Genomic DNA, 14690 nt, shown 5'->3' with positions numbered 1-14690 from the left:
AAAAAAAAAAAAAAAAAAAAGGAGAAAAGTCTACCGATCTTTCCCATATTTTACTATTTACAATTTTGGCCTACCCTACAAGGATAGTGAGGGCTTCATGCATTTAAAAACAAAAAAACAAAAAAATTAATCAAACATACAAAAAAAAAAAAAATCTTACATTTTCTTAATCTCATATTACATTTCGGAAGGAATCTGACCTCCCATAAACTAGACATCGCCTAAAAGTTATCCCCTAAGATGTCTCACTAGATATAATCTCTAGCTCTGCCCACCAAAGAGGAGAAACTTTAGGGATTGCTCCATCAGGTCCTATCTCAGTTATTTCTCTCAACCTAGCACTAACTTCTCTCATGGCTGGCCTTTGTCTTGGCTGAGGATGAACACATAACCTAATTACTTCCCCAATTCTATTGATCTGATCCTCTTGGAAAGAATCTAAAGTGGGGTCCGCCATTTCGCGCATAGATTGCCCTCCTCTAAGGTAGTGCGACGCCCAGTCTTCGAGAGAGCTGGTGCTGTCGGAGTAAGGTAGCCGACCCGTCATCATCTCGAACAGAATGACGCCGAAGCTGTACACGTTACTCGCTGCATTCGAATGCATCTCGCCCGCGGCCGACTCACTCCAGAACACAAAGTCGGACATCTTGGCCGCGTAGTCGTTCGAGAGGTGTACACTCGAGGAATTCATGTTTCTGAGGAAGAGCGGGGGCGTCAAGTTGTGAAGGTGCTCGAGACAATACGCCATGCCCATCATGATCCTCATTCGCATTGCCCAATCCAAGTGTTCGGCCTCCCTAACTGCGGTTCACACACGAAGTATAGTTCTTGTAAACAATTATAGAACTGAAAGACGTGTTCTATCTCAACTAAAAGCTTATACACTGATACTAAGACTAAACATCTATATTATATATGCTTAACATACAAAATGAAATCGGAAAAAGAGCAAATGCCCCATAGTCATTGCTGAGGCATAGAATATCAAACAAGTTGAAGAAAGCAAAGTACTTACTGTGCAAATGTTCAAAAAGGTTCCCATTTGGAGCATACTCAAAAACCATCATTCTCGTGAAAGGTTCGTCTTCCTCGCAATATCCAATGAGATTCACAAAGTTCTTGTGGTTTACTTTCGATAGTGTTTCAATCTGAAACCACGACAAGACAGAAATCTAAAAAACCGATAGATGGGGAAGGAAATGGGATCGACTGATACTTAAAACCGGAAGCACAAAAGGTATACCTTATGTCTGAACTGTGCTTCTTGATCTCTAGACCAATCCTTAGCAGATTCCATGGTAAGCGATAGCACGGCTATTTCAACTCCACTCGACAACGTGCCCTTGTATAATGTGTAAACCGATGAGGAGCCAATCACGTTGCTGAAATCTTCACACGCTGTCTCGAGTTCTGATCTCCTAAGCTTTGGCAGACCTGATTAAAAGCAGAACGAGTTAAGAAGTTATTCAGTGGTGTTCTTAAAGAGCTTTGTGTTTATCTCGATGAACTAAAGAACAAGATGGAACTAATCCGTTCATATAAGCTTCAAGACGACAGGATCGATTGATATAAGTATATAACTTCATCCCAAAAATGAAAAGATTTAAATTTGATATGGTTAAACAGATGCGAATTAAAGAGAACTTACCAGTAACAAAAGCTTTCTGCAGCTGCCCGCTTATTCCCGTAGCCCAAGGCTTGACAACAGCCATCTTATTCCGTTGACAGAACACTATTCCAATAGCGGAAACTACAAGCAAAACAGAACCCCCGACCACTGCAGCCAATATCAAGATTTTGCTATGCTTCTTTCTCTCATTTCGAGGAGTGGCAGTAGAAGGAGGAACTGAACCCGGGGCAACAGAGGAAACGGGAGGAGGAGGCTCGGGAGGGGCAATCTTTGGCACAACAGAAGGCGGTGGAGGTACAGCAAATGGCCTAAATGAGCTCGGTGATGGAGATGGAGAAGGCGAAAGTTCTGGTGCCGGTGCTGGTGCCCGTGCTAGTGCATCTGGAATACGAAATTCCCTCCGGCCACGAGGTACTTTTTCCTTCAATTTTCTAGGAGCTATGCTCTTGAATTTCGTCGTTATCCTACAAGAACAAAAACAAACAAGATGACCATAGTAAGAACTATGAAAGCCATCCACTATAGACCTTAAAAAGCAAGAAGACATATCTAAACACTACACATCCTCTATAGTCCATAGAACAAAAAAAAAAACCTAATACATCATAACATTGCCATTATAAACAGACAACCTAAGACAAGATACCATTACAACTGAACCAAACTAATCCCAAATACATAACTCAGTTCTTCTGAACTATCATAGGTTCATAATGGGACAACATTAGAATTTCAATCAGATTAAAAAAATAAAAAAATAAAAAATAAAAACGCACACACACACACACACAATTCTGATGTTATCTATAAATCCCCAATCACAATACACCTTGGAAGACTAGAATATGCATCACAGAATCAAGAAAATGGAAAATATAAAATAAATTCTCCAATTTTATGCTAATAATTCATGTGAAAAAACTGGAAATAAGTGACAGAAGAAAAGCTTACAGAGCCATGAAAGCCTCAAATGGATCATTACCCACTTTCTCCTTGGATCTCAGCATGCCCAGTCCTACAACATATATTACATCTCAACCTCAAACCTTAAAAACAACAAAAAACATCATATGATTCTCCAAAACCAAGAATTGTCATACCTTCATCCTTGAGAGACCAACAAAAGCCCAAATTCTGAAAAACCAAAAACAGCACAACCAATCTCAAGTACCCTTTCATTTCCTCAGCATCAAAAAGCAGACCCAGATTTGTTTCACCAATCTAATATCAATAAACATCAAACTGAACCAAGAACAAGAACAATTCCCTGAACCAACCAGCGAGTCGACTCAGCTAAAACCGAGTTGAGAAATGAGAGACAGACAACCTCGTCAACCGAAAAACACCCAGACACAGAAAAAGCTCGGGATGGAGTTAAAAATGACAGCCAAAAATGAAAGTTTCGAGTGCGTCCAACCTAATTAACGTAACCCAGAAGTCGAGTCCGATCGAAACCGCGTAGGGAGTACACAAAAAATTAGGTACTACCTACAAAGGAGAAAGACTTTGGCGTTTTGACTTCAAAAACAATCAAAATATTTAAGAGTTTTTTTTTTTTTTGGGGGGGTGTGTGTACTAATAATAATTTTTGCATTGCATTTATCTGGAAATTTTTGAGGGATTTAAAAAAAAAAAAGTTTAGAAGAAGAAGATTCAAAGATGTTATGCTGGCTGTGACTTTTCAAGTCTCGAAAAATTGTCTCTTTTATGGGTTCCTGTAGGACAATGAAGAAGTAATGATTGGAAGTTTATTCTTTTGTCATCTCACTTCAGCCCTTTAAAGTTCTCATAATTCCACTTTGGGCCTTTAATTATATTAATTAAATAATGTTGTGCCATTAGGCTATCAATTATCATGTTGCAATGACAAATCTATAGATTCGTTTTGAATCATTCTCATGAGGTCGCAGCAGATTTTTTATTTATTTTTTTTTTATATAGATATAATGAAGGGAATCAAGGGATAAGGATGAGTAACATCCATAAAGTATTAAGAAAAGCGTAATTAGACTATTGAGTTACCAAATATTTAAGATACATTTTTGAATTTGAAAAATGAAATGTAATCAAGTTATTTTGACATGTTATTACAGGTAAACATTAAGTTATAAATAATTTGTATGTCAAATAATAATATTGCGTTGATTTAGATCCTACTTAGCATAATAATAATAATAATAATAATATTATTATTATTATTATTATTATTAACATAAAAAACTATAAAATAAAAAATTTAAGTTTGTCATGATATCCTCCTTCTTCATCCCTACCCCGGGTAGGAACGAAGACGACGACACCTTCAACCCTTCCTAGGGGCGAAGGCAAAGGAGCCACGTGCAAGCATCGTCCTTGCACTGGGATGGAGACGTTAGTGCTTTTGTGGGACGAAGATTTTTTTTTTTAATTTTTTTTGTGGAGGTAAATTTTTTGCCTAGCTTGATTCGGATTGATATGGCAATGGGGAGAGCTAGCTACCGGCAACAATTCTCTCTTTAAAAAAATTAATAATTTATTTTTGTGTTTGTAATAATAATAATAATAATAATAATAATAATAATAATAATATTCCACAAGATATTATGAAGTGACATCCAAATCATCAGCACACATGATGTTAACCTATAATAAGAATTCAAAACGATTATTGCATTCTTTTCTCTATGTTTTGGGATGTATTTGTAGCTTTTAATTTTGTAGTTTAATAATCTAATTACATTTTTATAAATAATTCAAGGGCTTACTGGTTATTTGATCCTTATCCCTACAACGAATAAAAAAAAAAAAACAAAACAAAAACATTACAAGAATCTAAACTAGACAACTTTTATAGCATCAATTGCGAACAAAAAGCATATATTCATTTAAGTGAGTAGTAAAAGATTTGTATATCAAGTTCATAGGATTCCTAACTAGAGATGGGAGGTGGTGGGTTCGAGCCTCAGTGGAGGCAATACTGGCTCTTGTGTTTCAATAGGTTGAGAAAATAGTTATGAACAGATACTGCATTGTAATAGAGTTAGTAGTATTCCAAAAAAAAAAAAAAAAAAAAACTAGAGATCATTCAATTTAGATTTTTATTCGTTTGTTTATAAATATGTTTACCAAAGTAAATTTAATTCTAATTGAGCAAATCTCGTATATCTTCCGATAAATGATAAAATGTCTAATCTCTGTGTCTAGCTGAGTTACCATAATTTACATATGCTCTGTTAGGCCGGGGCGTGGAGAGCACTTGGGTTAGAGATTCAACTTTTGGGAAGAACTTATGGGTTGTAACCAAAGAGCCAAAGTAATTCAATAGTCTTTATTCCAACCATGGTTACAGTAGGCGCTAGGCGCTAGTCGGGCGGTAGACTAGCGCCTAGGCACCGCCTATAAAAATAAAAAAAAATAGTGCATGTGTGTGGGTGTATGTCATATATATATATATATATATATATATATATATATATATATATATATATATATATATATATATTTATTTATTTATTCAAATGTGGCCGCGCTTTTACGTGCGGCCGTGCGGTTTACACCACTCAATGTTAATAAATGCACCACTCAATGTTACGAAATACACCACTCAATACATTGAGTGGTGTATTTCGTAACATTGAGTGGTGTAAACCGCACGGCCGCACGTAAAGGCGCGGCCACACCTGAACATGTATATATATATATATATATCTTACTTCTATTATTTATATAAATAAATAAATTTAAATATATATAAATATAATAAAAAAAATTAACAATGCCGACTCGCCCGAGCTAACTCGGCTAACTCTGTCGAGTTGGGCGAGTTACGAGTTAGGTGTTAGGCGACCGATTTTTGCAACAGTGATTCCAACATAATAAAGTAACAAGCTATATTACTTACCACAGTTAATATTCTAATGACCAAATTTAGTAGCTAATTATATATAATTACATATCACAAGTTTTAAAAGTGATGATCAAAAGTGAAAATTATAATGATCAAAAGTGAAAATATAACTACTTCTATATAATTATATGATTTTTAAATTATATAGATTAATTTACTTCCACTATTAATATTCATTACACAAAATGATAATAATAGAAGATACTAGATACTCATATTCCAAACTAAACTAACCTCCAAAAGAGTAAAGAATGCAATTGGCTAATAACTAATTCCAAGTAATTTACTAATTTTTTGATGGATTTGTCAATTTATTACCTACAAAAGGAGAAACACATGCCCCACTTTGACAAACTATAGAATATAATATCGTGTGATACTAATTCACCTATACACCCCATCAATAGCCAAGGACTTTGTAGTCTAGTGGTATCAAACCCTTCTTTTTATACGGGAGGTGATGGGTTCGAACCTCAGTGTAGGTAATATGACTCTTGTGCTTCAATAGGTTGAGAAAGTAGTTATGAACAGATATGCATTCTAATAGAGTTAGTAGTATTCAAAAAAAAAAAAATACACCCCATCAACAAAAAATCTAAGTTCACAAATCACAATCACTAAATTAATGAGTTACTAATAGTGGTTTTTCTCAATTTTGTCCTAAACGACTTTGGCCTCATAAAGTAGTCCCAAACTTTTGTGTTATCGCTCAAAATTGTCCTCTGTTAGTTAAGGTGTCAAATGTGTGTTAAGTACAGGGGCAATATAGTCATTTCATGTAGTAGTGGCAATAATTTTTGTTGAATGCGTAGTTAGTTTATAGTTATTCTAAAATAATATCTATTTTCTGTTTCAACAAGACGGTGAAGGAAAATGGGGGCTGTCGTTGCTGTGGCGGCTGAAGATCGTTTGAGTAGAGGAAGGAGAAGAATTAAATATGAAATGACTATATTGCCCGTGTACTTAACACATATTTGACACCTTAACTAACGGAGGACAATTTTGAGCGATAACACAAAAGTCTGGGACTACTTTATGAGGCCAAAGTCGTTTAGGAAAAAATTGAGAAAAACCACTATAGTCGAGGACAATTTTGGGTATTAAATTAATTAATTGAAATGTATCGGGACACAAGTCAAACTTATCAGTCAAATCAAAATAAGTTCATATATAATTAAGTTTTATTTTTCTAGCAATCGTAGGGTGCAAGTTCAAATCCTACCAATGATCAAAAATGATGTATGGATTTGACTTTATTGTAGACTATTTAAGGGTTGTTGTATGGCAGTTGTGGTACATTCTGTAAATTCGTGATTTACTTACTTCACCCGTCTTTCAAACATGAGGGGTTAGAACCTTTAAATTAGGTCAAACTAATCAAATAGTGAATTAATGAATTGTAAATTAAATTAATCAAATGAAACCACTTTAATAATTTAATAAATGTAAAATTTGAGTGCGTATAACATTATCCCTTATAAATGCTTTTACATTTACAGTCAACTACCTAAAATAAATTATAAGTTAATTATTTATAATTCATAGTAAAAAAAAACATTTTAACATATATATATAATAATAAATGCGTAATCCAACTATCAATTCAAATCTTTAATCAAAACGAAATAAAATCTTCAATTTGATAAACGAAAAGTCATGCATGGTTCAAAAGTATTTGGCTCGCGCAGATTAGGGGATAGTACACATGGAGAGTATGGAGTATACTTTAACTTAGTGTACGCGACTTTTAGTTGAAACCGAACACTCCGTTCAATTATCAAAATCTTTATATAATAATGAACATTTTTTACTGCAGCGATAGTACCAAATATAACTAAATATGTTATACGTGTAATTGTATGCATTGCAAAATATTGACAATATTCGATACAATTAAGGGCGATAGTACCAAATATAACTAAATATGTTATACGTATGTAATTATATGCATTGCAAAATATCGACAATATTCGATACAATTAAGTACACACTGTCCCTGGTATTATTAATATCGTAAAAAATGTTATATAATGGACACATTTTATTACGTGACGAACGGTGATCAATTGAGAACGACAAACATAACTTGCAAAACATATATATGGGTCTTTAATTTCTATATTTTTTTAATGATTTTATTAATTTGGCATTATCGTTTTATCTTATCTAAATTTTTAGACTTTTTCATCACTGAGATTTTGTCGTAAACGACGACGCATGCAACGGTTTAGAATTTAATATTCCGTATGGCAGTATGGATCTAATATATATATTGCTTAAGGTAACGGATATTGTTGAAAAAAGCTAACAGTGTTTTAATGTATTAGGAAAACATTTACCACTAATATTAAAAAGAAAAATCATTTACCACATCTTCTAGTAGAAGCGTTTTGCATGAAGCAATAAACAACTCGTACAGAGAGATGTAATTGGAACATTGTAATTATTAAGTCAATTATTTGATCAATTTGGCCGGAAGTTATTTCTAATTTATTTTATGTGTGTGTCTCTCTCTATATATATATATATAGTGGCGCGTTCCCATGCGAACTGCCGCCCAAGAAGGAAATGAGAACGCTTCACAGCCGTCCACGTATTCAGATCAACGAATCAGATGTAAGTTTAAAAAACGATGCGGTGACATTTTTTGTAAATAACTCGAACTTTGGTGCAAGTAACTGTGTTATAAGTGCACTTAGTTTCACTTACAAGTGCACCTATCTTAACTTACCAGTGCAAGTAATTTACCTTGTTAATATTCATGCACCTGTGTGCAACCTAGGTGCACCTAATTATAACATTATATTAGGTGCACCTAGTTATAACGTTAGGTGCACTTAGTATTGATGCTCAGTGTACAATTTGTTGGGAAACAATTCTCGAAATACCCAAGAAATTGGACGAAAATAGAAAATCCACTAAAACAAATATTACAAGAAAAATTTCAGGAATTTAAACCTACAACAAAGGTTAGATAAACCTGGAATACAAGGGACGGTGAAGAACGGACTTTTGGGGTAGTTGTAAGCACGAGTCGAGTTGCCTCTGTCCTTAAAACCTTATTTACCGCCTCACGGGGTGCTGGAACGTTGCGGCCTAGGTTTCCCAGGATAAAACGTGCTATGATCCGCCGTTTGAGCACACAAACTTGGATCCAGCGAACGAGAACGTGGGATGAACACAAGTAGCTAGAACGAAGGGAGAGTAGAGTTTCGAGGTGCAAAAACCAGTTTTCTTACGTGTGTAAATCTCCTGCTCAACCTAGTAATTTATAGTAGAGGAAGGGATTAATGGCATTCAACATGACATTCAATTTTGGCCTTGTAACCTTCTCCCACTAACAAGACTTTAATCTCCCACTAACTCCCTATTTAACCACCCACTAACAAGAGATTAATTCTAGATGTTATGATCAGAATAAATACGAAATAAATTCTGTAACATCCTGAATTGATCTCCTGAACAGTCACGGTGGAAGGAGAATAGTCGTTCCAGATTATAGCCTTCGAGAGGTTACTTTAGTTGTGCACAGTACGCTGTCCGCGAGACATCGAAAGATACCGCTAACGCGCGCTACTATCGCGAGAGATCAGCTCTCGCAGGCGCAACCATACTTCGAGACGTCCCATGTCTACATCGCTGCCTAGTGGCCTGAGATGGAAAAATCGTTCGGAGTTTTAGCATAACTTATGCCCGCAGTCGGACAACATTCGTGCCCACGCACACAAGTTCAAGCCTTTTCGAACTCATTTTGGGGTTTGATTTGCACCCCCTGCGCGCGAGAGAGAGCCTCTATGCCATACAAGTCAATTAGCCTTAAAAAGACTCTTGTATTTATAGTGAGCGAAATCCTCTTCCCAAACCAATGTGGGACAAAGGCTTTTCCCACACAAATTCCATCTCAATGGGCCTACTTTGAGAACCAATTTCTCATTCACCCATTATCCATTTTGAGCGTATAATATATTGATCTCTTCGTCTCACTACAAAGAATCTGAATCCACTTTGACCCGACCCAAATCGGATGTGGACCCTACATATTTATACCACAAAATGACCACTTAAAATGTCATTTATGCCATTTTTTCCAACACAATTTACTTGCACCTGTAATACATTTTACTTGCACCTGTGCACCTATTTTCACTTACAAGTATAAGTAATTTACCTTGTTCCTATGTGCATCTAGTTGTAACATTAGGTGCACTTAGTTATAACGTTAGGTGCAACTACATCCTGGACACATGGCGCGCTGCGATTCTTCTACAGTTCTCTCCTTGGCGGCCCGTACGCACCTGAATGCGATCCTATATATATATATATATATATATATATATATATATATATATATATATAAAGACTAGTCTTTAGGTGTGGATATGTGGTCTAATTATGACGGTTGATTTTGTTAGATCTGATGGTTATAATTTTTTTTGGGTATATTTATTATTTGACATACATTGGCATACAAAACTCAATGGGTAGCTCAAGTGGCAAGTGAGTTATCTTTGTTGGAAAGAATTTCGGGAGAACCTGGGGCCAGTTCCGGTGCCTCTCAGAGCGAATGCGGATGGACCCGGACCGTTAAACGGACGGAGAAAGACCCGCGGCTAAATTTACCAAAAAAAAATATTATTGATATTTTTTAGGGTAGAAATACGTATCGACACGTATTGTGATTAGTTAATTATTTGATTAAAAGTTTTAAAAATATTTTGATTTGACAATTAACTAACCATAATAATAGTTTTTTGCTCAAACTTCGTTAAAAAAATTTTATATTATTAATTAAGCGTGATTTATTTATTAAATTATCATGTGTGTTCCATTTTATAAGGTATGATTATGTTTTTTTTTTTTTTTTGGTACTACTGACTCTGTTACAATGTAGTTAATTATTTATGAAATCTTAATATCTTATAACAATAATCCATTTTAGTTTCTATTTTCCATTGAAAATATAATAGATAGAATAATAATAATTGTTAAACTACAATTTAGATATATTTAAAATAAAGTATTACTAACCATTTTAATTTATAATGTATTTGTATTCACTTATAAGTTATATCATATATACTCATTTATCATTATTTTTAATGCTCTCCTTTTTTTTTTTATTGACCTTTAAAAAAATATTTTTAAAATAAATTGAATGGGTGTTATTTCTTTTGATTATTATGCCATTAATTGTTTATCATTTTATTCATCTCCTTTTTTGTTCTTTTAAAAATTTAGTTGCTTAAACAAAAAAGAGAAATAAATTGATAATAAATGTTAATATGAAAAAATATGAAATTAGAGCAATTTAAATGATGATAGTGAAATTATAATAGTTGAATAACACCAATAGGTCAAAATTATTCTCCAAGCACCTTCTAAATTTCACAATTTTTTATGTAAATAGAAATTAAAAAAATTAAAGGAAAATGCTATTTTAATTTCCCTTTTGATCTTTTCCTCCGAACTTTCTCTTCATGAGATGAATTTCATTCATTGAGTGTCAATGAATTAACTAATTTCACCACTAACTAAAAATAAATATAATTACTAATAAGATTATGTCACCTCAAGAGAGAAAATTTTTAAGAAAAATTTGTAACATTACTCAAAATAAAAAATGTATTGGTTGAGAAAGCCTGCAGAGGCACTAATCAAAATGCTGACAATTACATATGCAAATCCAACGAGAAAATGGCAAAACACATGACATGTTGAATGATTCACTTTAACAGTCAGAAATTCTTATTTTAGTTAACATATTTTTAATGGATTATTCTAGTCAACATTTTTTTAAACAAATTATTATGAAATTTTTTTTTTTCAAATTTGAATGTAATGTTATTTTTAATAAAATGCATACCAGGAGCGGAGTTGGATGAGTATGATTCTCATATCAAAAGGTCATGAATTCGATTCTTGTCAATACTTTTTTTGTCGAGCCCATATTAATGGTGCAATGTGTTTGGTTCATGTGTTTACACATCAGGAATGAGAATCAAAATCATAGTTACTATGTGGTTGACAACTTTTTAAAATACAATTATGAGATTTAATTATCCCTTCAATTAAAAAAACATTCCTTAATTAAAAACGGGTATCATCACATCTTATTGGTAATCCGATTTTTAAGTTTGGATTAGTACTTTTAGATTTTTATTTTGATATTTTGATTCATATTGGTGTTTTGGATTCATTATATTATGATCAATTGTTTTTTGTTTTTTTTTTTTTTTTTTAAAAAAACATGATCAATTGTTTTAATAAAATGTCACTATAATATTTCCCCTCGTTGCTTTAGAACCACTAATAAACCTGGTTAATTCTTAGTTATTTTTTAGGAACAAGTTGTCATATGATCATTTTCTCTCTCTCACACACACATATTATTGAATGATCAATAATACGGTTAGAGTACGTGCACTAAAAAAAAATAGTAATTTTTCTCTCTTTATCTATATTGTCTTCTCGCTACTTTATTAGTTTATTATACATATAATATATTGTTATCAATTATACTCTGAGATAAAACCGATATAATGAGGGGCAACCCCTACTAATTAAGTTGGTTAGAATGTTAATCTTTTTTATTAAACTGTAATGGGATCATTCATCTAAAAAATCTGCAATTGATTTTCTAAACAATTTAAAATCTTACAATTAAATCGAAATTAAAGAGACATATTATCCCGATTCCCAGTTATGTGACAATTAAATCTTTTTTTTTTAAAGAAAAAAGAAAAATCCATTCTCTTATGTTTTGATCTCCGGCTAGAGATGAAGACCATTAACCTCTTGGTCTACGGTTTTATTAGTTATAAATTAAAAAAAGACGATGGCCGTCCTAGAATAGCCAAAGACCAATAAGTCCGTGTGTTTTTAATGAGCATTGATGATTTGATGTCCTAAGTTTCTTTCCCCTCTTTATATCGCCAACAAACCTCAACTACTGCTCAAAGTTTAATTAGTAAGTTCATTAAATGCCACAAAAACTTTTATGCATGCTACCTTATTACATATAACATTATTAAGTGTTTATTTAAAAGCTAGAGTAGTGTTATATTTATTTCGTTTAATTTTATCATCTAATATTAATCTCATAATTGACTTATTCTTTCTGTATTTAATTAATAAAGAATTAATGACCATTTGAATCCATCGACTATGCCATAATTACCAAATTGGTCCTTTGTCAAACTGATTGAGGACCAAATTGATTACGGAATCAATTATCTGAAGATTTAATTAGTTAAAATTGATTGTTGATGACCAATTTTATAATCACGACATTGTCGAGGGACCAAAATGATCATTAATATATATACTCTTTTTTAATGCATGATAGAATCCGTCGATTCACATGTAGACAATAAATATACAAATTTTGAGATTTTTTTGGATGCCAACTACCACATAGACATTTAAGATTCAAAATTAATAAAAATAATTTAAAAAACAAAAAACAAAACTCAGAGTTGACACCAAATTACAATCACTCCAACACACTCAATGGGCGCACCAAATGCAATCAACCATTAGGCATGCAAGTTGGTTACACGGGTGACTTTTCTTTCTTTTTCCTCTATATTTTTTGACAAAAACCTAACTCTTTGTGTAAAACTCAAAAGCTATATCTCATCCCTTCATCTCCTAAAACATAAAAATCTTATGAAAAATAAAACTCATTAAGATTACACTACTAGGACTCTAAAAAGTGAAAACATCATTATTCTTAATTATTAAATATGAAGCAATAAATATCGCAAATTATACTGTGGACCATGATCATGACTGATATTGCAGTTGTGTTGAACGAATATTGCAGTTGTGTTAAACTGATACTGCAGTTGTGTTGAAAGGAATCTGCGGTTGCGCGGAACAGAGGTCGTTCATCCGTTCAACGCAACTGCAGTATCAATTCAACACAACTACAGTATCAATTCAACACAACTGCAGCTCCAGACGGATGAGACGGCCTCTGTTCCGCACAACTGCAGGTTCCTTTCAACACAACTGCAGTATCAGCCATGACCTATGGTCCACGGTATAACTACTGAATAAATATTGATAGAGTTTTTCCAAAATAATTGACCTACAACTTTGTTTTAATGTCCAATGTGCCTTTCAAACACAAACAAATCATGGTACCAAAAAAACCACTCATAAAATAGAAAACACTAAAGTTAAACTCCTTTGTTACGTTTGAAAGAGCATCATTTGATTTTTCTTCTTCATGTAATTTTTCAAATTTCATTTTTAATTAGTTCCACAATTATTGTGTCATTATTATATTTAGTCATCAATTTTAATTTGATCACATTTAGTCTAATAACTTTATTGATACAATCATATTTGATTCTTTATTATAATTTTCTTAAACTAACATTAACTTTTAAAACAATTCGATAATCTCATAATCTTGGCCTTTTCTTGTTAAAATGTTTATAAACAATATAATAAATAATAATTTGGTGGACTTTCTGTTTAGAAAATATCATTAAATATATTATTTATAAATAATTTTTAACTAGAAATAAAAGATTAAAATTGTGATATTATCAAACTGTATCAAAAATTAAAGTTAATCACATAAAAATTGCAACTCAACTGAATTAGTTGAATAATTGATTTGGTAACAATAAAGTCTTAATTTTAACCCCTTAGTCTTATTAACATCTGTGCATTTGATCCTTTTCGTCGGTTTTTGCTGACAAATGCTAATTAAATAAGATGACAATACAAAAGTTCTTTACTATGATATTTAGTTGCCATTATTTTGTTTTGAGGTAATATCATATTGGAATGAGAGTTAAATACAGCATTACAAACGGAACTGCAATTAGACTATCAAATTTAAAAATAAATTAGACTATCAAATTTAAAAATATTGCAATTGATCCGAGTCCCTAACCGATGTTGTATGTTTATTATGCAATGTCTCTTTTTAACCGATGTTAAATGGTCCAAAAAAACGAAGTTAAAATTCATTTGTGTACTAGTGAAAATAATGCAATTGAACCTAAAATAATCTACAAATACTGACGTGATAGTTGTCAAATTTATAAATAAAAGTTAATACCATATAGGTCCTCTGAGTATAGTGATTTTGTCGCGTTTAATCCTAAACTTTCAAATTGATCACTCGTGGTCTTTTGACTTTCAAATTTTTACAAA

General features: G+C 32.7%; 1 protein-coding gene across 1 annotated transcript; it reads right to left on the bottom strand.

The window, feature by feature from the left end:
- Positions 1-116: 116 nt before the first annotated feature.
- LOC116021037 (probable inactive receptor-like protein kinase At3g56050) lies at positions 117-3167 on the bottom strand. Its single transcript, XM_031261634.1, has 6 exons — positions 2731-3167; positions 2582-2645; positions 1649-2094; positions 1244-1434; positions 1016-1148; positions 117-801 (listed from the first exon to the last, which is right to left on the bottom strand). Exons 1-6 carry the CDS (start codon positions 2807-2809, stop codon positions 236-238), a joined length of 1479 nt encoding a protein of 492 aa, XP_031117494.1. The 5' UTR covers positions 2810-3167; the 3' UTR covers positions 117-235.
- Positions 3168-14690: the final 11523 nt, after the last annotated feature.

The sequence above is a fragment of the Ipomoea triloba genome, chromosome 5, assembly GCF_003576645.1.
Source record: "Ipomoea triloba cultivar NCNSP0323 chromosome 5, ASM357664v1".
Classification (NCBI taxonomy): Eukaryota; Viridiplantae; Streptophyta; class Magnoliopsida; order Solanales; family Convolvulaceae; genus Ipomoea; species Ipomoea triloba.
This window is presented reverse-complemented; position numbering and strand designations above follow the sequence as displayed.

Coding starts and splice junctions, on each gene's coding strand:
- LOC116021037 (XM_031261634.1), bottom strand. CDS start 2,809: ATGAAAGGGTACTTGAGATTGGTTGTGCTGTTTTTGGTTTTTCAGAAT. Junction 2,646..2,730: donor TTGGTCTCTCAAGGATGAAG/GTATGACAATTC, acceptor TATATGTTGTAG/GACTGGGCATGCTGAGATCC. Junction 1,149..1,243: donor AAGCACAGTTCAGACATAAG/GTATACCTTTTG, acceptor TCGTGGTTTCAG/ATTGAAACACTATCGAAAGT.